Source organism: Condylura cristata, unplaced genomic scaffold (genome assembly GCF_000260355.1).
Source record: "Condylura cristata isolate star-nosed mole 26May11 unplaced genomic scaffold, ConCri1.0 scaffold00034, whole genome shotgun sequence".
Taxonomy (NCBI): domain Eukaryota; kingdom Metazoa; phylum Chordata; class Mammalia; order Eulipotyphla; family Talpidae; genus Condylura; species Condylura cristata.
In genome coordinates, this window is record NW_004567135.1 from 15,178,514 (window position 1) to 15,204,461 (window position 25,948).

Below are 25,948 nucleotides of genomic sequence, written 5' to 3' on the forward strand. Positions count from 1 at the left end.
TACGTTAGTCATTTTTTTTTTCCTTTTAAAGTCGGCATATTTGAATCCCACTCACCTGTCTCATAATAATCATAGACTTTTACATTGGCTGGTTTCAAATTCTTTACTTCAGTGTTTTGTTCTACTGAGATGTAGAAACTCAGGACTTGACTGGTTAGCTGGAGAAATAAGAATACTGAATTGGAATCAAAGATTAACTTAGTTACTAGTTACTCTCTCTTCTTAAGACATTAAATCCTATAGTTGCTCTACCCATTTGTACCAAAACCTGTGGGAAGAATGGGACATTCTGAGACTTGGATAACACTCTCCATGACATAAAAGAAAGGTGAAAGAGACAATTCTATGTACTAAATGTACTAAACTGAGCCTGGTAGGCCAGTTGAGGCTTCCTATCTCTTTTTGACTATTTTCTCCTTTCTTATCTGTCTTTGTGGAAAATACTGTTTGGAATCTGGATTGACTTATTAGAAACTCTAGTATTTCTTTCAGATCTAGCAGCGTCACAAAGAATCTTACCTTTTCAAAGTAAATTAACACATGATTGCTGTTCACTTCTGTTCTTTGAATATCAGGCCTTTCTTGGAGCTGTTGAGCAAGAGAAAGAGCCAGAGATAGAGGATAAGGAAATTTCAGGCTGAGATCAGTTTTCAGGTATTTATGATATAAATGGCTGCTTAGAAACATCCAGACTTCTAATTTTCATTTTTTCAAGAATAATAGTAATAATAATAAAATAATGATAATGATAATAATATAATAGCCCCATCCCCACCATCGCTGGTATTGCTTTCCAAGGCTTTGGTTACCCACAGTCAGATGTTACTGAAAATATTTTAAGTACAATAAAAGATTGGGAGAGAATGAGGTCGATCATTCTCACATACTTTTATTTCAGTATGTTGTTATAATTGTCTTATTATTAGGTATTGTTTATGTCTTACTGTGCCTAATTTTTAAACTTTATTTAGGTTTGTTTGTATTTTGAAAAAACATAGTATATTTGGGGTTCTATTTGTAATTTCAGGCATCAGTGAGGGTCTTTGAACATATCCCCCAGAGGTAAAGGTAGCTACTATAATTATTAAGCCCTTTCTCTCACTGTCATGCTCTACATATTTATAGACATATATACATGTGTTATATATCTAATCATGATTCATACAAGCTATGTATACATACCTAGTACACATACCTAGTCTATACATTCTCATATATGATATATATTATATATATATCATATATATATATGAAAACAATTGTGAGGGAGTTGATTTCTAGAAAACCACATCAGTAAAATAAAATTGACAAGCATAAATATCAGCATTTATCCTGACTGTTATCTGTAAAGGATTTAGACTTTACCTTTTTCACAGATGCTTTTACAGGTATGAAGCCAGATACCATCTTCACATCAACGATGACCATATTAGAGCTGGGTCGTTTCCCGGTATAACTAGAGATTCAAGGCACAGGCACAGATACTTAGACAAAAGTCTTAGAAATTAATTCAAGGCAGAAACTTAATTTTCCAACTACCACATGGTTTCTCCATCTGCCCTATTTGCTTTCTGTTATGGTTGTCCACATAACCCATAATTATGAACTCGCACTTTGCAGGAATGTCAACATCATATTCTCAATGTTAAAACTCTTTAGTAAGAGTAAAAAATTTTCATAGATGGAGCTGGAAAGGATAATGCTTAGTGAAATAATTCAGAAAGAAAAAGAAAAATGCCAGATGGTTTCATTCATAGCAGGAGTATAAGGGATCAGAGAAAAGAAAGAGAGAGAGAGAGAGAGAGAGAGAGAGAGAGAGACAAACAAAGGTAGTAGAGTGAAAATGAAAACAACAAACAACTATAAACCAGAGACATTTTTTGGGGGGTGGAGGGGGGAGTGGGATCAGAACTGGGGTGGGAAGAGTGCACTGGACTGTGGTGATCACACACAGATGAATTGGTGGTGGGAAGCCCATGGGGATTACAACTGAGATGAAAAAATGTACAAAATGAAGAATGATGTAAAAAGATATTAAAAAATTAAAAAAAGAATAAATGGTTAAGCACTGGAATATAAAAAATAAAGCAGATGTTAAAGTAATTGCATTTGTAATGAAATAAGTTGATAGTAAAAAAAGAGTAAAAAAATTTTTTCTTGGTAATAAATACTGCAAGAGTTCCCATTCATTATGCAGGACTTTGGGCAATGGGACAAGAAATGCAAAAATGTACATGAAAATCGGTGTCCCCATGTCAACAAAAGGTGTGATAGTGGTTTTGAATTTACCTTATGTTGATATGAATCTGGATTTTCTTATGAGCATCTATTCCATCACAATCCTTGGGAAGAGTATCAACCTTCAGAGTGAAGGGACCTTTCCCTTCTTTCTTGGGCAGGATGTTATACCTCAGGGATGTCTATAACAAATTGAAAACAAATCCTTTATCTTTGCACTCAAATCATCTTTGTTATATAATTCTGTTTCCCTTAGCACATATTTATTTTACTGTTTGATATTTCAGTTTAATTCTGAGGCTTCCTACCCCTTGCAGCATCCCCTGCATCCTGGAAGTCTCACCTGAAGGTAAACACACCCCGACCCGGATACTGTTGTGTGGTACTCTCCTGGGATCTCTGGCAACCCAACCTCCTGCAGCAAAAGTTGGTTGGTATCATCTACTTGGAATTCTTTAGAGAAGGTGCCTGAAGACTTGACAGTGACTGTAGCTGCTTCCTTTCTTTTAGTGAAAGTTATTGCTGCATATTTGGAGAGGGCTTGGAGAGCTATTACTGTGTCCTGAAAAGGTGAGGACAGAAATAACAAAAGAGGAAGGTGGTAAGATCACACATATCAACATAAATTTCAATTACATCCAAGCCTTGTTATTAATCATCAGCTATTCTAGGTACTTTGGGGCAAATGAGATATTTTGGGTCTAATAATGGATAGTTTTAGACGTTGCATTAAACGTGACTTACTGTCAGGGAAGTAATCTTATAAAAAGTATTGCTTTAGGGAGATTGTCTACTTTACAGTTGAAGGACCACTAAAGAGAGAAAATTAAAAAAAAAAACCTCTATAGATGACAGAACAATAATCCACATATAAAGTTTGAAAGAATGAGTCCAGAACCTTTCAGATGTTGGAGGAATAGAGAAAGTATGAATGAAAAACACTGTTTAGTTTTTCAACTCCTAGAATATGGTTGGATCTACATATGGGCCACATGTTTTACTTCCTAGAGTATCTGCACAAACCTGAGTGGAGGAGAAGCCCCCATTAGGGTTCTGTTGCTTGATGATCCATTTCACAATTCGTGATGCCACAGACAGGTCTTTTGAAGATGGGCGAGGCTGGACAGTAAGATAGGCCAGGAGCACGTAAGATGTCATCTCTACTTCAGCAGAAGGAGCCCGGGGTTGAAAATAGAGTGTCTCAGGTTGTCTAAGTTTCCCAGGATGTTGCCAGTGGATTGAGTCATCTTTCAGATGGTAAAGGATACTCTTAAGCTTTGAGAATTGCTCAAAGTCCAACTTATGAATTTTAATTATAATTAGAGCTCATCCAATAAATTGATGTAAGTGAAATAAAAGCATTAAATAATCACTAAAAAGCAAATCTTTGACCAGACAGTAAATTAAGTTTCCAGCAAATTACCTTTTGCCCGTTAAATATTTGTGCAATATTGTAAGTTAAGATATATAGACTCTATAATGTGTGAATTGATAAAATGATCCATGCTACCTATAACACATAAGTGTTAGATCAATTATTACTATTATATATAAAATAAAGCAATAATATAATTGCAACATAGGTGGGAACTTAAAAGTCACCCTTTTGATCAATGGAGATTTTTGAGAGTAAATTAAAAACAATGTATATATTTATTTTAAATTAAGGTAGCATTGACTTACGCTATTGTTGGTATTTTGGAAGAATAGGTTGGAGCAGTTCTTACCCTCTTTCAGAGCTTCTCTGTCTAGTGATTGAAGTATCTCATTTCGCCTGGCCCACCTTCCTGCTAGAGCAAAGCCGTAAGCCAATAATGCCTTTGTATAGACAGCATTTCCTTTGGTCCTTGAGATGTATCTCCAGGTCACTTCCAAGCATGACAGAGCATTGCGGACAACTGGGTGCTGTAAAGATGAAAAAAGCAGACTACTGAACAGTCCTGTGTAGACACAGATTAAAATCCACCAGTGTGCCTGTGCAGCATCGCTGTTCTGACCAGAGAGTAATTTCCTCTGTGGTCTTCAAAAGGATCTGATCCTTTCTGCCCCAGTGAAATATACTGAAACAGGTGAAAACTGTAACTCATTTCCAGTGATTCATAGTTCCATATTTGTCATTTGTGAGAGAGATAGAGGGAATGTGCTGGCATATACCGTGACTTGCAGTGGCATCTCCAGCAGAGCAATGGTGATGTAGGCAGAGAGCGTCACCTCATCATTTACTCCACCCTGTAAGGAGCAGAGGCAGAGATGTGGACACCTCAAAAATTTATCAGTGTCAGCTAACTCCTTTTTCCCTTGGACATCCTCACTTTTGTACTTCACTGGTGCCTCCCCCCTTCCTCTCCCATCTACAATTCTTGATTTTATCCCAGATCACCTTCCCTGACTTATAGTAATATTTGGGGGGGAGGGCTGTACTCTCTTCAATATAAAAATTACTAACTTATTGCTAGTTTTCGGAGGCTTTTAAGTTTCCTATGTGCCCTCAAAGTGCATCATTATCTTAAGGCATCAACAGAAGCACTGTGGTTCCTGTATATCACTACCTTGAGGGACCAGGACAGAATTCAAGGTGCTACCTTAATAGCATTGTTCAGTATTGATCCAGTACGCTGAAAACAGCCATTTCCCTTTTGCTTCTTTGAGAGCCAGTTGAAGGAGTTAACGAGGTTTGAGTTGTCCACAAAGATGTATGACTGGGCTTGAACAAAGGACTTGAGCACAAATGCAGTGAGCCTGTCCAGCAAAGAAGAGCCTGACATGAGAACCATTTCATTTTTGAAGCTCAGTTTGTACACTGCTTCCAAACATTGGTCAATAGAATTCAGTGGGGAAAATTTTGGGGGGAATTTGATACGTGAAAGCTGAGTATTCTTTTGTTTGTCAAACAAATATTGGAATCTTACTAATTTCTCAACTTTATTGGCTTCTCCACAGTTGATGTTTTTAACATTATTTTCCCACGAAATGTCTGTTGGAGTCTTTGTCTTGCCAATACCAAGACATCTGTTTTCTGAATGTTTGATATCATAATCTCTTTCTGCACTTTCCCTCCTCTCCTCTTCTAATGCAATATGGAAGCTTATTTCTCTTCCATTTCACTTGTTTATGCTTTATGTCTTCCATTTCCATTTTAGGAGGTCTTATTGCACTGCTGTCTCCTATACCATCAGCAGATGCACTTTCGTAGAGAAAACAGCGAGGTCTCCCACACAGATGATGTCTATGGAGATTTTGAAAGGATTTAAAGAAATTTAACAAATTTCAAGGTAGCAGAAATAACCATTCCCAGAGTTGTGAAATATTATGACTCGACAGAGAACATAAGGAGTGAGTTATCTTACCAAGTGCTTCCCTGAGTTCTGTTGCCTTCATCCCCAAAGGAACTGTATGAGCCATCGCTGTGCCTGTAGTTCAGTTGCCTCTGGTACCCTGAAGAGGAAGTTTTCATAGATTCATGACATAGTAAAAGACATTTGAGAATTAGTTTTTTTTTCTTGAAAGCTTGTTGAGGAATTACAGGTGATTATCATTTTGTTAGCATGACTCTAATACTTGATGATATAATTGAATTTTCTATAATTGAACAGGCATTTTCTTGCTTATAACAGTAACAGTGACTATTACATCTTTACCAAAAGTCGCTGATTTGAGTACATCAAAGGAGATATTTAGGAACTCAATGGAGATTGAGTACTTTGGGGTACTCTCTCACCACTGATGAGGTTGTCGATGGCTTTGGACTTGATTGTCTCTGTTAGCTGTTGTGTTTTACTCAGATAGTTCAGGACATAAATGTTGGGGGCAAAAAGGATCATATTCTGCTCTCCACAGCCGAAGGGCATCTGGATAAGATTCTGAAGGTTTTGCATTGCTGAGCCTAGTATATCACCTGGAAATGAAAGAAATTTGAAAGAAATAGATGGTTTAAGGGTGAGAAGACTGGGAAGAAACTTAATGGCAGGTTCCATTTTTTTGATGAACTACATTTCTGATAGAAGCCATTTTCAAATCGATTAGGAAGCTTATCACCTAGTTAATTTTCTGATATGAGGGCACAGAGAGAGGACCCTTTGAACTTTTTAGAGTACATCAGGGTGCATAACATGTGGCACATCTACTCCGTTCCCCTTTTGATTGATAGACAGTCTTCAGCCTGTGCTTTCTCTCAGTCCATTCTGAAATCAGGAGCCACACTAACAATAGCCGATGAGATCCATGCACTAGAGCACACTGACCACAGGTGATGAGATCCACATACTAGAGCTACACTGACCACAGGTGATAAGCTCCCACACACTTGAGCAACATTGACCACAGGCGATGAGATCCACGCACTAGAACTTCTCTGACCACAGGTGATGAGATCCCACGCACTAGAGTTACACTGACCCCGCACTAGAGCTGCAGGGGTGAACAGCTCTTCCCCTGAGCTGGGAGACTCACCCACAACTGAATATGTCGCCCTGGCAGAGTCTTCAACTACATTTGAAGGAACATTTAGTGACAGTTTTTCAGGTTCTCCAGTTTCTAATGAAAGAAGACAAATATGTATGTCGGATGGGGAAAATGAGAGAAATGTTTTCATTTGAATTATTTTCCTCTACATAATCCATATTTTAACCTCTCATTTATCTTGGTCATTATATAATTCTTTAATGCAAACCAATTTTTTGCAAATGTCAACAGTCACTCTCACAGTGAAGTTCATAAATCATGTTTGTGCTAAATTTCTAAAGACTTTCTTGTAGTGTACATCTTATGGAATACTTATTTCCTTCTCTTCATTGTTCATATTAATTTTCACTATTAGTGTTTTTTAAAAATCCATATCATAAATATGTATTAAATGCCTACTATGTGCTGTGTGGTTATGTTCTTGTTTTAGTGCTATGATGTAGCATTTTGCAAAAGAAATTTCCTGAGATTGTAGAGCTTTCACTTTGAGAGAAATGAGATAGAAAATATTTTGTATGACAGATGCTGATATTCAGAAAATTAGAGCAAAGTTAGGTGCTTATACAGGGAACAATTAAGACAAGGTGAATCAGGAGGTGCAAGGTATAGAAATGAGACTCTCTACCAAAACTCACTGGTAAAAATACCATAAGTGACAGGGAGTGCGATCTATAGACATCTGGGGGAAGGACTACCAGGAAAAAGGAACAAAAGTGAAAAGACTGTGGAGATCGGAGCATGTTCGGTGTGTTCCAGGAATAGGTTAGGAGGCTAGTGTTCCTGTAGCAGGGCAGGGTCGGGAAGGACAATAGGACATGAAGTCATGGGGCAGCAAGAATGTGTGGGTGACATTAGATGCACAGATTTTGAGGAGCATGGGGAAACACTTGGAGGTTTTGGGCAGAGGAGGAATATGATCTGACCTGTGCATTAAAAGATCACTCTTGCTGTAGGGGAGTAAGGGGAAATGATCAGGAAACATATCAGGTCACTGAGCCAGTTCAGGAAAGAATTGGCCAAAATAGAAGTGGATGTGGTGAGAAGTGGGAAGATTCTGGATATAGTGAGAAGGTGGAATCAACTAGATTTGAGAAAGGATTTGGTGTGGAGAATAAGCGAAAGAACACAATAAAGGATGACTTCAAGGTTGTTATCTTTAGCAGATAGAGGAATAGAATTTCCATCATCAGAGATGGAGAAAATCAGTGGAGCAGAGGCTAGTGGGGACCAGCAGAGGTTCAGTTTTGAACATACTATTTGTGAGATGCCAGTTAGATCTAGAGACCTATAAGTGGAGATGGCATTTGGGCAGTTGAAAACAGTTTCCTAAGTCTGCGTTCAGGAAAGATATGTGTTCTAAAGAGGTAAATTTTGTGGTCTCCAAAACAAAGTTGTTATTAGACTTCCATGATTAGATGAGACCTAGAGATGCTGTATAGAGAAGAAATCTGCACCATGAACACTGTCGTCAGGATGACTGTAGATGGTGCAGAATTGAAATTTTTTTTTTAAAGATTTATTTATTTGCATACAGAGCTGGAGTACAGGCCAGAGGTGCAGAGGTGGTGAGAGGATTCACCAGGGACAGAGTGGGGAGCAGAACAGGCAGACTGACGAAGTACACTGCTGAGGGGAGCAGCAGGCGGGTCAAGAGAGGTCTGCCTCACCATGTGGGTCACCTCCCGGGCAGGGAGGGGATTGAACTCATGTGGAAGTGGCTTTAACTTCTCAGTGCTGTGCTTTAACTTACTGCGCCACCAGGGAGGGCTGCAGAGTTGAAATTTAATGGCAATTTCAAAACTTAATGGTTTTAGTAAAAAGTGAGTTTTCTGTATATACCATTGATCTGAAGTTCTTCTTAAAATAACATTTGGGGAGGGAGATAGAGAAGTATGTTTTTGAAGTGTAGTAATGATAGCGAACACTGGATCCCCACACACTTTAGACACACAAGACAGTGAACGGTGAATGTCTGAAATCCAGTGCTTCTCTTTGTCCTGGAGCAAAGATATAAGCATCTTTAAACTATTGACTGAATAGTAAAATAGTTCTAGTGCCACACAGATATTTCAATATTTTGAAGTTTGAAAAAGTTTAGGACCACAGATTTGCTGGGAAAAAAATCACATCCCATAGTCATCAGCGTTATTCCTCATAATTAGCCAAGAGCTTTTAGCAAAGTCTTTTTATTTCTTTATGCTTTTATAAAGAAAATTTTGTTTTTCATCAAATAGTCTTTGATTTGCACCTGGGAGAGTATACCCATTTGTATTTTTTATTTTCAGAGGAAACATTCCACAGCAAGTGACTTAACACGAGCCTTATATCTCTTTCGATGCTTACCTGATGCACAGAGTAATGTGTTGAAAGTTTCCTCCCTTTCTATTCCTTCAGGCTTTTCAGTGGAGGGAGAAAAGAAGAAATAAGATAATGAATAGGAGAGAAAAATCAATCATTTTAGAGTAGAGAAGAAAATGTTAGTTAAAAATGTTCTAAAAAAAAATATATATGTATATCCATGTTCTGAGAACAGAAGTGTGATTATCCCAGTGACATGCTGTATTACATGATAAGATCCCTAGGTGGGGGGAAGTATGCCTGCGTGCCTCTGGGTGGGAGGAAGTGTGCCTGCGTACCTCAGTTATTAGGGGCTTGATTACTGTATCCTTCTGCGCCAGCTCTGGGACTTTAGGCTCCTCATTGCCACACATTTCCTGAGACTGGAGGGCTTCTGCAGTCGCTGTGAAATTCACCTTTCCTGGGGGATAAGATTCTTATGGAGTCAAATAGCAATTCTATAATGAATCCTTATTTTTTAGTTTCCCCTGTATATCTGTATCTTTAGTGATTTTCTTTCAATCAGAAAAAAACCTGTATCTGGTTCATAGTTGAAAAGAAATCATTACAACATAAATAGGATTTGTCAACAACACTCACCTAGTGACTTTGGAGTCACAGTCCAGGACACAGTGTTCTTTCCATTTCTACAGATACAGTGAGATTCTTCATTTGCCTCTACTGGAACTGCTATGAAGTCAGGAGAGCCCTCCAGCTGTACTCTGACCTGTCCCCCATGGGTTGGAGAAAAGATAGGCAGAGGGTCAGTATCAGGAGAAAGAACTTAAAGGCATAATGCCTAGTAATGGAGAGGTTTCAAGGAATTATTAAAAAATGAAAATCCTGTCAAATACCCTGTGGTTTAGATTTTTCCAATAAAGTAATTGAGAACTTGATGAAAATTGAAATAATATGTCTAGGATTTACACTTGTGCCAACAAAAGGAAGTGATTTTTTTTAAGTCAAAGTGAAACAATAAAGCAATTAGGTGGAAATAAATTCTGAATTCAGGCATACACAGGAACTCCAGAGTCCCAGATGAATATAAACTTACTCTCATATCTGCCAAGTAACTTTGCCCGTGGTACATATTCCATTCCAAATTTAGGCACATCTATTCAGTTATGATTTGCTTGATTACCAGAAGACCACAGCAGTGAGAGGTGATGGTGTTCATCCCTCTACCTCTGCCTCATGCAGAGAGATGCCCTTACCCGAATGCAGTGGAGCAAGTAGTTGAACACTGTGGCTTTGAGTGTGAAGTCTTCTCCTCGTACCACTGAGTAGGGGAGAGTGAGTTCTAGGAAGAAGGGCTGGAAAGCTTGAAGAGAGATGATGGGGGAGAGGCCAAGCCCTGTAGTTCCAGATAAGCAGAGTGCACTGGCCTTCCATTCTGTGATGGTGTCTGGAATTTTCGTGGTCAACTCACTTCTACCTGATAAACTTGTGAAGGGAAAAAGAGGAGAGTACATGAATTCTGCCCCCACCTTTCATGATAAGTGCTAAATTTGATGTAAGTCTTGCTATTCTTAGTGAGGTCTCTGAAAAATATTTTTTTTTCTTTTTAAGGGTGAGGGTAACTTCCTGCTTTCAATTATTTTATGTATTTCAGGAACAAATCAGACAACACTGCATTGTTTAGTCATGAGACTAATAAAATATGAACCTGAATACTTACCAGAAAAATGTGGAACAGGACTAAAAGGATCAGGAAGCAGAGATATCACCAGATTCATAGAGGAGGATTAAAAACTTCCCCTGAATTAAATTCCGGGCAACACACAACTTACTCAAGTACCACCAAGTCCCAGATCCAGGTCTCAGGGAAATACTTCCGGATTATCTCTTTCTGTTTTGCTTCCATCTGCTGAAAGTTTCCACTCATATATCCCATAGAAGATACATAATCCATTTCTAAAGGTGGGGTGCCTGGAGATCTTGCGATGTTTGGTATGCCTGGTACAGCTGCTAGACCTCCGCCTCCTGCACCTACTAAGCTTCCTGCGCCCACTAGGCCTTGTGGGCCTGGTACGCCTGGCATGCCTAGTGCGCCTGGCACGCCTGGTATGCCTGGTGTGCCTGGTACACCTGGTATTCCTGGTATGCCTCCTGGAGTGCCTGTGAAATAAGATAAAATGCAGGAGCCCATGTGTTATCACTGCTTTCTTTTAGATGCCTTGATTCTCATGAAGAATAAGGTGATTTACTGCAGGGAATGTTTATTACCGGAACAATTTAACCTTCTAACGTTTACTTTGTTCACTCATCTACTTTTATAGGGAGGCTAACCCACTTGCTTCATTAAATAGTCAAGAGGTAAATGCATTTTTTGTTGTTGAAATGAAAACAAATGTAGTTCTCTCTAAAGTGATTATTCTACTGATGAAGGTAAATTAAGGAGAAATTTAATGTACCTAGTATTGCTTTTACCCTGCTATAGATCACATGTTCTTCATTTATAGTGAGAATCCACCAAAGTTTCTATAGTAAGAGGATTTCAGGAATGATTAAAACAACGAATGAGATACGGAGATATAAGTAAGATTTAGCAAAGTATGGGTTGTAGACAGCAGAGGCTCATTAATACAGAAAGTCACCTTTTGATTGGTTAGAAGATGCTTTGCCAAAGTAGAACATAAAACCACCATCAAAGATGAGACATACTTAGAGGAGACTGAGAAGGCATTCCACAGAGATGGCCACTCAGACACACGCAGAGGTGGGAAGGGTGTTCTGGGGGTAATGAGAAGTTTATCTCTCTGGAATAGGATTTCTAAATTGAGGGGTATGTTTATTATAGTTGAAGGAATAATAGGTGCAGTTAGATACCATGGAGGTTAATATAGATACATCAGGTCTGTTAAGGTTGGAGTTAGTTTGATTTAAAAAAAGTCCAGAAATCAGAAGATACATAATTTTTATTTAAGATAATGGAGTTGGACATGCTCTTTTAAAACCTGAACTGTAATAAGTCTGTGAATTATTGGGGTAGTGATTATGTGTGAGAAATAAGTGATATGTTAAAAGCAATATTTAAGTATGATACTTCTTTTATAGTATATAAGACAGAAATTGTAAGACACTGGAGGCAAAGAAAGTAAGTTGGGAGGTTTTTAAGTAATTTGGATATGAAATAGTGAGGGAGGGAAGTATTAAGTTGGTATAACTGTAAATAAAGAGGAAAGATTGGATAGGTCATAAATACTAAATGCAAACGTGTGGAATGTTACAGACTATCTGGTTTAAGAATGTAGTGGTGGGACTAAGTTCATGTTTTTTGAGATCATTCCATCAGCATCCTTTTTTGGAAAGATAGACTTGCTATAAAGAAGGAATGTGAAACTAAAGAATAGTGATTTTCATTTTTTTTTTAAACAAGAAGTGTGCCATTAGATTGAATCATAATTGCATTTAAAAAATTTTATACTCATAGTACCTCACTGAATTTGGTTCTGTTACTCTGACTTTGGATAGGAAGATGTTGTACCTCCAAAGGTAAAATGAGTGTGTGAACTTTCAATCGCGTCATCATACCAGGTACAGATAGAAGAAGGTGCACCTGAGCGCTTAACACAGGAGTCTTTTTTTCACTATCTGGGGTTTTTCTTTCTATTGAGGGAATATTCTCATGCACTCCACTCATCTCAGTTAGAACTTTAATACAGTAAGTCTATTTTATAACTATTTTATTTTAAAAACTAATTATACCACCATCTGGTAGATTCAAGCATGCCAAGAGAAATTTCTCTCTACCTGATAGTAGTAGAAAATCACACTTAGTATTACAATCTTTTCAACTTTTCCTCATTTTCAGATAAATTTGAAATAATGCAACAGGTGACTAGTAGTAGATCTGCCAAAAGTTTAATCATTCTACTTTGCTCAATATGTCATATCACTTCGATCTATAAAACTGTATCCATATTATCTTTCCATTGCTCAGCTTCCCTTGCATTTAGGGCATTCCACTGCTGACCCTACAGGCGGGGCACAAACCGACTCCTTCTTCCCATGGTCATAACCTTGGGAAATAGGTAAGGCACCCTAAATGGAAAGGCACCCTAAGGTGAGTCACAGAGTGAGAGCAGACCAGATCCCCTTGGTAAGGAACTGTTCTAGACAGCTCTGAACTCATAAGCAGTTTTCATGCAAGCAGCAAATAAACTGCTGTATGCTCAGCGAATGAGGAGGCCTGGAGGTTTGTTTATCATTGCACTGTAATCTGTCCTGTCCTAACCAATTTAGGTATTGAATTCACAGTGAGTAAAGAAGATTGAAATTAGCAAGACTGTTGAAGTCTAGGACAAATTAGAACTTGAGTTTTGAGTCAGAGAAAGAAGTTGGGTGGCAATAACTAAAAGTCCTATTTTTTTCAGTGAAAAATACTATTTGAAGAAAATTTATCAAGAAGTTACTCAAGAGACAAAAGATCCAATATTTAGAAAAATAGTTTTTTAGCCCAATCCAATTATAAGCAAAACATCATTTTTCTTTTATTATTCTAGCAGACAAATCTTACTCTTACCTAGTCCATAGGAGCTAATCCCTGGCACTCTTGAATATGCTCGCGGATACTGGCAAATATGGGGCTTATGGATTTTTGAGTTGGTATAAATATTTAATCCTATAGACTGGAAGAAAATAAATTATTAAAACATAGGAACTCAAGTCTTGAGATGAATATTCTCTTGCATGTGTACTATATACTTTCACTGTTATTATTGATATATACATAACTAATATGATCATTGTGCTATTTCAACAGAAAAGGGAAGAGAGTTATTTTATAAATATGAAATTGGAATTATAAAAGTCAAGTTCATCCAGTTAGTGAATGGGAATTGGGGTTTCTCTCAGAATTTTGTCAACATACATCAGCATACGCTGATGCCTCCTTAATTATGTTTTGCATTTGGGGTACAGTGTTTTAGCACTGGACAATTGCCTTCCCATCCACCTCCTCTCCCCTCCCTTGCCCCCACTAGGTATAACACATTCATGCCTGTACACACCTTCATAGCTTTATTACAGAGGGATTTTGTTTTGTTTTGGAATCATAGCTTGGCATATTGTAGATTTTTTCTCACATTAGTAAATTCTGTTATTTTTTTTTCCGGTAAGCATCCTTTTACTTGAATATCTGCATTCAACTTCTCTTTTGTAATTTCTCCTTTCTCCTTTTCTTTCTCTGCTGTTTTTAACTATCTCGTCACCCAGTGTTGAAGTCGCACATGCTGATGTCTACAGTAGCCTAATTCCCAGAGCCTACCTGTTGACCTTAGTCATAGTGCCACAGCTAAATACTACTTGCTGGCTTGCCTCAGCGGATAGGGGAAGCTGTAGGGCTCTGGGTGATGTCAGTGATGGAAGGAGTGGGATAAGGAGACAGAAGTCAGAGACACATGTTTACAGATTAGTCAGCTAGTAAAACTGTGGTCTTCTTTCTCTCCTTCCCAGCCAACTGACTTATGATTCTGGAGCTAAGAAACACATTTTTAAACATGCTAACATTTCTAATCAATATTTTTCTAATCTTTCCTTAATGAAATGTTAGTTTCAGTTTTTCTGGATTTTAGTGCCCAGAAGGCGATGGCTAAAGTATTATGCTTTGTATGTTCCGTTACTCATTCACCATGTACTTATGCGGATGACTGAGATAATGGCTGCCAGTATCTACCTACTTTCCAGAGGCACTATGCAAACTTTCTTTTTTCTCACATAACAGACTTCAGACTTGAAGGGGAATATGCAGTGATAACTAGTTTAGGCATCAACTTGATTAAAGCTGGCCCCCCCCCTTGAATAACTGTATGTATACAAAGTTTGCTAAGTGAGGTTTCAATATTTTTCCACTAGCCAAAGCTTTGTTTGGAAGGAGCAGAGGGGTATGGAGCAGGATCAGATTCTAGAGCTTAGAAGTCTATTTGTTCTGCATTTAAACAAATACTTAAAATGAACTTTGGTTATACTTTTAGGAAGAGTAACAACCTGAAAGATACTGGCGGTGTCCGCAGCAGTCATGATCAGCCACATAGGAGAGGGTACATTGTAATTGAAGTTTTCTATACTGACGCAGTCTCCCAAATCTTCATTCAGGAAAGGTAGATATTGAATAAAAGGGGCTGTCTGTTGTGATAGCAAATTATAGACCTACAAAATCAAGTGAATAAAGGGAAAATTGTTGTTTATATTTTAAAAGTTTCATTTAATTTAATACAAGATTGAAAAGACTTTACCACCCACATGCTAGCATTATAACAAGACACAGAAATTCAAAGGATGATATTAAAATATATGGATTCTAATCCTCCTATACAAAAGAAATGTATAAATAACAAAATGGAATGAAATGATCAGTGTCTCAGAGACCATTTTGGTTGAATGAGACTAAAACCAATGTTTCCTGTCTTGGTGGCCAAATGCCTACTTTTTGAAGGAAGCAGAAAGGGTAGACAGTACGGAGAAGCATAATGAGAGAATATAGGCCCCTCATAATCTTATCACCCAGAAATAAGCTCTGTAAACATTTGATTAATTTCTTTTTCCCTTTTTATATGATTCAGCTTCTATCAAGTTTTTTTTTTTGTTTCAGTTACTATTTTAGAATCAAGTTTAGCTTGAGAAAAAGCCGAGTGAGAAAAAGTTTAGCTTGAGAAAAGCTCCTACAATAACCACCGGTTTCTGTTCTTTCATACTTGCTCCCATGTGCTCAACAGCAAACAGAATCTCCCTAGTAGATAATTTAAATTGTCACTCTATTGGTCAAAACTCTTTGTTGATTTAGCTTTAAGTTTATTTTCACCTCCCAATTCTCAGCTAATAGAGATCATTATCTTGGTCCTTTCTTCCCAGCCCACCTGTATGTAGCTCTGTCATTACCCTCTGTCACCACTGCTTAAAGGTCATTATTTCCTTTTCAGGAATGATCTTATTCCAGATTTTTTTCTATTCTCAGGCTCTTAGAATGCTGCTTCTGTTCATTGTAGAATCTGACCATGGCCCTTTATTTGATAATGTCAGAAGACACCCCTAATCACTATATAAAAATTGTTAGACTCTTTTTTCTTATGAAAAAAAATCCTTATGAAAGGATGTCAAACAACATACGCATTGAAACATGAAATTATTGTATGTTGGTATGTATTTGTTTTGCTACTTTGTATGAGACTAAGTCTATAATGCTCAAACATGTCTTTTGACTTGCTAACCATTAGAACTCCTATTTACAGATTAGTATCCATTGTAGCCAAGACACAGTGAATACTTAATAAATAATAGGCGATAAATCCTGTCCATATATCTACCACCTTTTTGAAAGTGCTTCATTAGAAGAAACATCTTTCAAAGCCAGTTTGAATGGAAACTCTTTGGCCATATGTAATAGTAGTGCCTGGACTGTGGGGGAGAAAATCTGGCATTTCAATAACAACCTTGAAATTTGGTATATTAGGAAGCAGCAGTGAATGAAATTTGGCTTGGATTCCACCTTTAAAATATATTTTTCTTTCTATAGCTGCTTAGTCTAGCCTGTTTTCTTTATTTACAAGTTAAGAATTATTCATTTAAAAACTTGCTGAGCATCTTTTATACATAAATGCCTGTACTAGACACAAGGGTTGTACTGGAGAACAAGCTTGCCCCTTTTATAACACAGAGTGAAATGACATGATATATGTGAAGCCCCTTGACTAACTTCTTTTGTGAAACTGAACTGAATCCAATTTAAACATAACTTACGGTATTATGCCTGACACTCTTGATGAACTTGACCTTTGCAGTTACAAGTGCTAACTTCCAATCATGGTCTTACCATTGCATTTTCTGATATGCAAGACTGACATGGGACTCACAGATTCAGGTGAGAGCTCAGCTTCAGGCTTCATTAGCAGCACACTCTGGTCTACTGCACGGAGGCCGCAGAGGGATTTAGGGGAGGCTGTCACCTTCAGTTTGGTGTCTGAGGCTGGCAGGCCCTTGGCTGAGGAGAAGCTCAGATTGACCTGTAGAGAGGATGTGTTATGGTGGCAACTCTCCTAATTGTCTTTTCCTATACCAGGTAAACACTAGTACTTTTTTTTTACTTTTACTTTTAAACTTTTTTTTTTTATAGAGTTAGCATTGTAAATAAGATTCGGGTGTATAGTATTATGGTTCCGTGATTGTATATACGTTATGTTCATCAGCAGAAGTCTAGTTTTTATCTATCATAGAATTACCCACCCTGTAGTCCCCTTTCCCTCTCATAACCAGTAGTCTTTTCTGTGTCTAAGAGTTTGTATTTGTTTTGTTTGCTTCTTTTGTTCCATATAGAAGGGAAATCTTTGGTATTTGTCTTTCTCTTATGCTTTATTTCACTTAGCATATGTCTTCAAGGCCCATCCAAATTGTCGCAGGTAGCAAGGCTTCATTTATTTATTCATATGTAGTTATTCATTTACTGAGATATCCATACATATGTATGTATTTTTTCATTTATATTAAACTATATTGTTTATATTATTGTAGATATTTAATGTAGTAGATTACTAGAGTAGAACTAATCCTGTTTATACTTCTCTCTCTTCATTTCTTTGGAACAGAATTAAAGATAAATCTGCCTAGCTACTGCAAGTTAATCACCTTTGGAATAAACTGAAAATTTATTTCCAGATAAAACTCAAGTGTCCCACTCCTTTTATAATTGGTGAAATATAAATTGATATGGATCACACTGAAATAGAATGCTAAGTGGAAATGAAAAACACATGCTAACAAAGATACATATCCCACTGCAGCTGACCTAGCTCCGTGTGGTATTTTGTAATGAATATTGTCCTGTGCATGGCACAGGGAAGCATCACACCCCTCCTCTGTCAGTAGACAGCTGCAGCCTCCTCCAGTTGGCTGGTTGAGACCTCTGACATTACAAAGCCATGTAAAACTTTGATCAGGGTTAGGGATTTATTGAATCATTTACAAGCTAGAGCTCTCATACATATCCTGAGTTTGGTTGAAAAAATTCAAAGGACTGTGAAAGATTGTGCACAATCTTTTCAGAGATTTGGTTCTGGTTTGGCCAGCAGAAAACCACTGGTAAGTGAATTCTATTGGATGCTTATGTTTATTCTATTTTTTAAGTGGAATATGAGTTTTATTTTATAGTCAAAAATAAAATAATTTAGAATTTCATTATTAAAATAGCATTGGGTAACTTTCTAGATTCTTAATTTTATTGATTAGATTGGTTATGAAATGTCAGTGTACACTGTTAAATAATATTTTCTTTGGGTTGCTGAATGATAATCTTTCTATTGGTCTGCTGAATTAAGTAACAGCTTGGATTTATGTATCATGGGACATGTATGAAAAAAATAATTGATTTACATAAAAGATGCAGTAGTACTCTATTTTCATAGTTTAATATGTTAAGAAAACACTGCTTATAGAAAATTACATTTTAAACATATTTACCTTTATTTTAGAACATTTAAGTCTAATAAAGAATATGTTGGTGAATATCCATTTCCCATGAACAAGTGAGTTTTTTGAGATTAACCTAGAAGTAGCTATTTTAGAAAATATAAGACTTTTTTTTCTATATTGCAACCAAAAAGAACTTCAAGGTCTATTTGGAGAGTGTGTACCTGCCAGTATTAATCATTTTTATCTCTAATGAATAATTATATTTAATTAAAAATCACAGGCAATTTAAGCTGCTAGGCAACATTGAATGTATGCATGAGATCTGTTATTTTTTAAAGTAAGAAATAGGTATGTGAATTTTAAGTGAAAGACACTTTTCTCTATCCCAGTGAAGATTGGGAAACATTTAAAAATATGTTGTTCTGAAGGAAGAGGTGACTCTTTTCTCACATTCTCAGCCCACTCTTTGCTATCATTTTATCAGGATGTATGACTTCCATGGTCCTTAATTTTTAAACTTTATTTCCTTTCTAACTTCCATGGCAAACTAAAATAATAAACTTAAAACAATATAACTCTTCGGCCCTCCCTGGTGGTGCGGTGGCTTACAGCACAGCACTAAGAAGCTAAAGCCACTTCAGCATGAGTTCAAGCCCCACCTGCCTCAGAGGTGAGCCACATGGTGGGCAGACCTCTCCTGACCTCCCGCTGCTCCCCTCAGCAGTGTACTTTGTCGATCTGCCTGTTCTGCTCCCTGCTGTTTCTCACCACCCCTGCACCTCTGGCCTGTACCCCAGTTCTGTATGCATGAATAAATAAATCTTAAAAAAAGAAAAAAAAAAAACAATGTAACTCTTCATCCTGTGTTACCTATTGTTTCATAACTTAGCTCTAACCAATGATAAGTTAAAGTATGTTTGAATTGAAGTAATTGAATATAATATCCATGGGATTTTGCTTCTGTGTGGAAGTGGTATGATGTGGCATAAGAATATTCTTCATATGTTTTGGATTGGACCATGTGGGATGACTATAGTGTGTTGAGGAATGTAGCATCACATAGTTGTTTAACAAACAACTAAGCACAGAGGCTCAAAGTATGAGTCTCTTTTAAGTTGATAGGAACTACACAACTACTACTGCTTTGGACATCTGTCTAGATTTAATAGCATTCCTTAGTAAGATCGAATTGAAAATGTATGTCAGAATTCACTGTGTACTTTTCTTAGATCATTGTGCACTGGGGAAAAAAACTACCTAAATATAGTCCTTATTGCAGAATTTCCCACTTGCTATTAAATGCATATTATTTTAATCTCCATAACATCCATGGTAACATCCTTAGGCTATTTAAATCTACATATCGTAAGTCACCAGAGCCTACCTGGTTGTTAATGTTAAATTTATGCCAATAGAGAACTAAAAATTACATAAGCAGCCCAAATTCTGTCGGGATAAGCTTATGGGTATTTTAGTCTGACTTCTCATTACAGCTCTTTGGAAATAAAAGGAAATCCTATTTGTCAGTGTGCTTGATTTTTGTTATATGCATTATTAGAATATCCAGACTATGTTTCTCAAAATGGGCCACATATACACCCGTTTTGTACTATTTAAACTAAATTTAAACTCCTGATAACTGACTGGTTTCTATGTTGGCACACTGGTGTGTGTCGGGGGTATGATTTTGATGGGACAGAGTTGGTGAGCTGCTTTGAGAAACATCTTTAATTGAAATATTGGGGTAAGAAATTTTAGAATTAAAATGATTAAGGCTTTATAATGGACTAGAAAATCTACCCCAACTTTAAGAAAAAAGGAGGAGGTTTCAAAAAACTGTGCTTATGTCCCCTTGCTTTGGATGGTGCTAATGGGGTCCCGAGGTTATGGCACCACTCCACCCTCACAGCTATTTGAGAGGCAAATTTTACGGACACTACTAAAGGTAGTTTTTAAATAGGTATTACATCCTTGTATTTCATCCTTCGAGACAGGAGATAAATGAAAAGAACTGGACTTAAAACACCCACCTTATTGTCAAAACAATTTTCAATCTCAAGTGTCTGAGAATCTGCAATCACTTCTTCATTAGGTAAAATAGTATAAATGAGCAGCTGGGCGGTAGGAGCAAGGTCTGATTTCACTTGAATGGAGAAGGAAAATACTCCTTTCACTGGAGAACAGAGACAGTTCAAGAAAGTAGATTAGGATGAGGGAAAAGTTCTCAACTTCAGAAAGAGGTTTTCAGGTTATTCGATTTACTCGCACTTGGAGGAGACTAACGTAAGAAAAATGATTTGCATTGATACTACTGTACATGTAGCAACATTCAATAAATATATGATGAACTAATGACATTTCTTTTAATGATGTAGATTAAATCATTCACTTCCTGAGTTTATGGAGGAAAAGAACTGTTAGTGCATACCTCTGTTTTTAAATTTTAAGAAGTGAGGAATGCAGATTATCAGGACATCTTTATTTATATCTGCCTATGACCCAAGTCAGCAAATATGCATGAGGACAGGTCAAAGGAAAAACAACACAGTCTCTACCTTAAAGCCATTTATAATAGAGAAGAGATTCAGGTACAGATAATTACCATGTCTCTGATGTTGATAAAAGAATTTCCTGTAGTTATCTTAGTGGTTGCTTTTCATATGAATCATATAGTGCTTCTATAAAGTATCCACTTTTCTCATAAAGTAGCATAAATGTCCTTAAAATTTAATGTAGCATAAATTTCCTTACAAAGCAGAGCCTATGTGATATGTTAGTTAAACCTCAATTAAAACAAAAAACAAAAAAAGTAGAAACTTCTTGAATTTACATAAGATCTAAGAGCTGCTTGAGGTGACAATACACAATAGTGTACTGTCAAATTTGATTGATGAAGCTGAAAATCATGTAAAGGTGGATTTTTGAAGCAGTTTTAAAGAGACACAGGTATTAATTTTATTAAGAAGCTATAATGAATAATTATTTCAGTAGAAACATTGAGAGCTTTGACCAAAGGGGACTACAGAATATAAAATTAAAGAAGGAAATTGGACCCATCAAATTCTGTAGGCAGAGAACAAGTTGACAAAAATACTCAGCTGTAAACACATAGTATTGCTATATGTCCTTCATGAAAAAGAAAGGATAATTCTGATTGTGGAGACTTGAGCCCAGAGAGCAGAAACATGAACCAATGAAAATTATTTTGAGACCTGCAAAGCTAATTGTTTGCTCAATTGGGTTTCAGATTTTCTTAGGACTGAGGACTTTTTTTTTTTTCCCCAAAGTGATTGTATCCACCCCTAACTTACTTATTTTTATTTTTTTAGATTTATTTATTTGGCCCCTCCCTGATAGTGTAGTGGGTTAAAGCAAGCTAGCTGCAGCAGCTTTAGCACAAGATCAATCCCCAGCCCTGTAGATGACCCACTAGTGCAGCAGACTGATCCTGTTTTGTCCGCTGCTCCCCTCAGCAGTGTACTTTGTCAGTCTGCCTGTTCTGCTCCCCACTCTGTCGCTGGTGAATCCTCTCACTGCCCCCTGCACCTCTGGCCTGTACCCGAGTTCTGTATGCATTGGGATATAGGCCAGATATGTGGGAGTGATGGTGAGAGGATTCATCGGAGACAGAGTAGAGAACAGACAGGAGGATGACTGAAACACACTGCTTTGTGGAGCAGCAGGCGAGGCAAGAGAGGACTGCTGTGCCATGTGGGTCAGCTCTCTGGCCAGGGATTGAACTGGTGCTGCAATGGCTGAGACTTAACCCCTTGTGCTGTCAGGGAGACCCCAACCCCTAATTTAAATTATTGAGATTATGGTATTTGGTATTTTGAGCTGATGGGAGTTACTTGAGATTTAGATTTGAGTTAATACTGTAATGCATTGAGACTTTTAGGGCTGTTGGAATAGGGGGTGATTTTATATATGGGATGGGTGTAAATCTTGGAAGCTAGGGGGCAGTCTATAATAGACAGATTGATGGCATCCATGTTGATCTCAAAAACTTGTGAATATATTACTTTATATAGAAAAGGGGGTTTTGAAGATTGGAACTAAGTTCTGGACTTTGAGATTGGAAGATTATCCTGAATTATCAATTAGGCTCAGTGTAACACAGTGATCGTTAAGAGTCAGGAATGTAAGAGAAAAATCTGTTGACATTGAAGATAAAAGAAGGCACGGCACTATGAACCAAGAAATGGAGGTTTTTAGAAGTTGGAAAAGACAAGGACACAGATAATCCCTTTGATCTGCAGAAGGAATGTAGATCTATGGATGCCTTGATATTAGCCCAGAGAGGCTTCCAACTTAGACAGTAGTATGACAGTAAATTTGTGTGGTGATAAGTGAGAAAATGTGTGCTAATCTTACTTCAACAGCAATAGGAATTAATACAAAAAAATATAAGCAAATTTTTCTTTTGTGATTTTAAGCTTTTTAAAATTATCTTAAATACACTTTATATTTAAATTATTATATATTTAACTTTAGTTACAAAATATAAAATATAAGGATGCTATTTAAAAAAAAGAAAAAATTACTACTGAACTTAAATGAGCCCAGTGTGCCACTTTTTGCCACTTTGGTTGACAGTTCTATTTCCTTTAATATAAAATAGGCCCTTCCTTGTGGCGCAGGGGGTTAAAGCACAGCACTAGAAGCTTAAGCCACTTCCTCATTAGTTTGATCCCTGCCTGCCCCAGAGGCGATCTGGACAGACCTCTCCTGACCCGCTGGTTGCTCCCCTCAGCAGTGTACTTTGTCGATCTGCCTGCTCTGCTTCCCACTCTGTCTCTGGTGAATCCTCTTACCCTCCGCATCTCTGGCCTGTACCCCAGTTCTTTATAAATAAATAAATCTTTTTTTTTTTTTTTTTAAAAATAACTCATCTTGCTGATATGGTCAGGATTTTACTATATGAGTGAAAAAACCAGAGAATTTTGAAACCACTTACTGTTTCCTTGTTCAATGGACAACACATGGATTCCTGATTGAGAAAGGCTTCCTTTTGCTTTGATCTAAAAGCAGAGTATTGAAAATATGTTCATTTTGAAAGGTACACATGAAACTTCCTTAAACATACTTATAATGTATAAATAAACTCTAATACAGAAGTTATTTTTGATCACAAAATCTTTCAGTATTTTTATGTAGTATATTTACATAATTTAATGGCATACTTAGAATTTTATAGTGTTTTACTTGACATTTACTACTTATCTTGAATACTGATATTCCAGATTTGAAAAGAAACAGAATGAAGGCAGATATAAAATATAACTAAGTATCGTGTATATAAAAAAGCTAAATATATTGACACTTTCAGTGTTCCAGGTTCTGAACTAAATAATTTTGTTTAAACATTTTATTTACACAGTGATTCCACGAAGTAGATATTAAAATTATATCCAGTATTCATGTGAAATGATTGACATTTTTGTTTATGGATGAGATTGGGTGAATTATCCAAGATCACATAACTAGAAAGCAATATAGCAAAGATTCATACTGCTACTTTTTTTATAGAAATAAGAAAATATTTGTAGTTAATGGTTCTATAAAGAATTTCCTACCCATAAGTTTTTCTGTTTAGGACTTATTTGGGTAACTAGTTTTTCTGTTTAGGACTTATTTGGGTAACTAGCAGCTCCAAATATTCTTAATTTCTGGACATAAATAGGCACATTAACTTCATGCCAATTTATAATATGTCTGTCAGTATACTTTCCCCTGAAATTATACCAGTGACAAGCTTAGTAAGTGATTTAAAATCTTAATATGTATTAAATGTTTCTTTTAAAGTTTAATTTTTACTTCTCTAATTAATGTCAAAATTGAATAATGCTCCAGAAGATTGTAATTTTTATTTCCTGTTGGAATTAGTTTTGATTCTTTCCTTTTCCTATTTCACCTATTGTTCTGAAAGAGATAATCTCTTTGCCTAACAAAATACTATTGAAATAGACCTTTCTCCTAGCCTCCTTCCTCTTCCATTCAATTTTGCACTGGAACACGGGAGAAAATACAAAAAACAAACTTAGACATTTTAGTGGAGTCCAGATCATCAATTAGAAATTAAAGCATTAATACTTTAAGAAGCAACTTCCGTTCAAGCATTAAAACTAAGCAGACAGAATCATACTGATATCTTACAAAGGGCATTACTTTGACACGGGTCTTTATAATTAGAAAAACTACAATGAATTTTACTCTTACCAAGTAATAGAATGTTAACTCTTTTTCATCCTTCAGAATCTGTTTATTCAGGATGTAGTGCACCCGGATCTTCTGGGTTTGCCCACAGGTCAAAGTACTGGTAATAAGTTCAAGATGAATGTAACTCTTGCTTGGGGAGAAAATCTGATTTACAGGCTGTATTGCTGGCCTATGAACCCCGTCCATCCACCACATATCGTGACACTGAGTATCATTTTTGTATCTGACCTAATGGGAGGAATAAAGAACTTAAATAGATTATTTATGACATAGCTGTTATTTGCCAGACATTTTACTTACTTGATTCAATTATAGGTTGTTTTCCCCCCAAAACAAAATCTGTAAGTGGTTTTTCCCTTAATTTTATACCATACTGACTTAGTAGATTTCAGTAGATATTACACATTCACAGCCAAGGTCAATTACATTTTCTTAATACCCTGATGTCTATAAATTGCATAAGATATTTTAAATATTCAACACACACACACACACACACACACACACAAACAGGTACACACAAAAAAAAAACAAGCAGACTAATTTGTAATAAAGTTGCAAAAATAACTGAAGTTTTTTGAGAGGGTATCAAGATGATTTATTAAAAATCCCCTAAAACTAGGTCATGCAGTAAACAGAGCCCATCTGAAGTCAGGTTTTATTGACAAAGAATTTTTTGTTTCTTATATCTTAGATCTCCCCTAACTTAATTTTTATTTTACTCTTTATATCCTCTTCTTTATTCTCACAGTTTATATGCTTCTAAAATATCCTTAAATTATGTGGTCTCAGTGATATGTACCTGTTTAGCCCCAAATGCTCCTTTCACTCACCAGAATTAAATTTAAAGGTTTTTCCAAGTTGGACGTGTCAATAGAAATATCCACCAAACCACGTTCATCAGTGGTCAGACTGAAGTGTGTTTCACTCACATGGACAACTACAGTTTCATTGGGGATTGGTTGATTCTTGCCATCAACTAGGAGAGCCTAGAAATATGAAAGTAGCAGGTGAGTGGTTATGAGAGTCATGTAGCAGTAACATCTGCCACTCTGTCATGTTTCCTCTTAGCCACAGAAGATCTTAGGAGCTTCTGGGTTCTACACAGGGATTTTCTTTTTGACGTTCGCATGCATGTTCATGTTGAGAGTGCCTAAAAGTGGACTCATGACTTCCTCAATTTTCTCCATCTCCAGTGTTTTGTATCTTGTGGTGGTGTATTATTTTTTGTTTGTAACTTGCTATGATTTCTTACTCTAAAAAAAAGAGTTCATTTTTATAATGAACTTTT

The 25,948-nt window shown here is 36.7% G+C and overlaps 1 protein-coding gene across 1 annotated transcript in view; it reads right to left on the minus strand.

The window, feature by feature from the left end:
- Positions 1-25,948, minus strand: part of LOC101623750 (alpha-2-macroglobulin-like) — a 38,697-nt gene that overhangs the window by 2,539 nt on the left and 10,210 nt on the right. The window contains exons 11-34 of the mRNA XM_012732337.1: positions 25,491-25,646; positions 24,658-24,885; positions 23,396-23,459; positions 20,469-20,611; positions 16,887-17,036; positions 15,025-15,186; positions 13,562-13,667; positions 10,827-11,154; positions 10,251-10,479; positions 9,637-9,763; positions 9,336-9,457; positions 9,043-9,094; positions 6,688-6,771; positions 5,957-6,133; positions 5,586-5,673; positions 4,821-4,977; positions 4,393-4,467; positions 3,966-4,143; positions 3,262-3,485; positions 2,582-2,800; positions 2,290-2,420; positions 1,366-1,456; positions 520-588; positions 56-158 (exon numbers count right to left, since the gene is read on the minus strand). Coding sequence (XP_012587791.1) covers positions 56-158; positions 520-588; positions 1,366-1,456; positions 2,290-2,420; positions 2,582-2,800; positions 3,262-3,485; positions 3,966-4,143; positions 4,393-4,467; positions 4,821-4,977; positions 5,586-5,673; positions 5,957-6,133; positions 6,688-6,771; positions 9,043-9,094; positions 9,336-9,457; positions 9,637-9,763; positions 10,251-10,479; positions 10,827-11,154; positions 13,562-13,667; positions 15,025-15,186; positions 16,887-17,036; positions 20,469-20,611; positions 23,396-23,459; positions 24,658-24,885; positions 25,491-25,646 — 3,463 coding nt within the window. The remainder of the gene's footprint in view (positions 1-55; positions 159-519; positions 589-1,365; positions 1,457-2,289; positions 2,421-2,581; positions 2,801-3,261; positions 3,486-3,965; positions 4,144-4,392; positions 4,468-4,820; positions 4,978-5,585; positions 5,674-5,956; positions 6,134-6,687; positions 6,772-9,042; positions 9,095-9,335; positions 9,458-9,636; positions 9,764-10,250; positions 10,480-10,826; positions 11,155-13,561; positions 13,668-15,024; positions 15,187-16,886; positions 17,037-20,468; positions 20,612-23,395; positions 23,460-24,657; positions 24,886-25,490; positions 25,647-25,948) is intronic.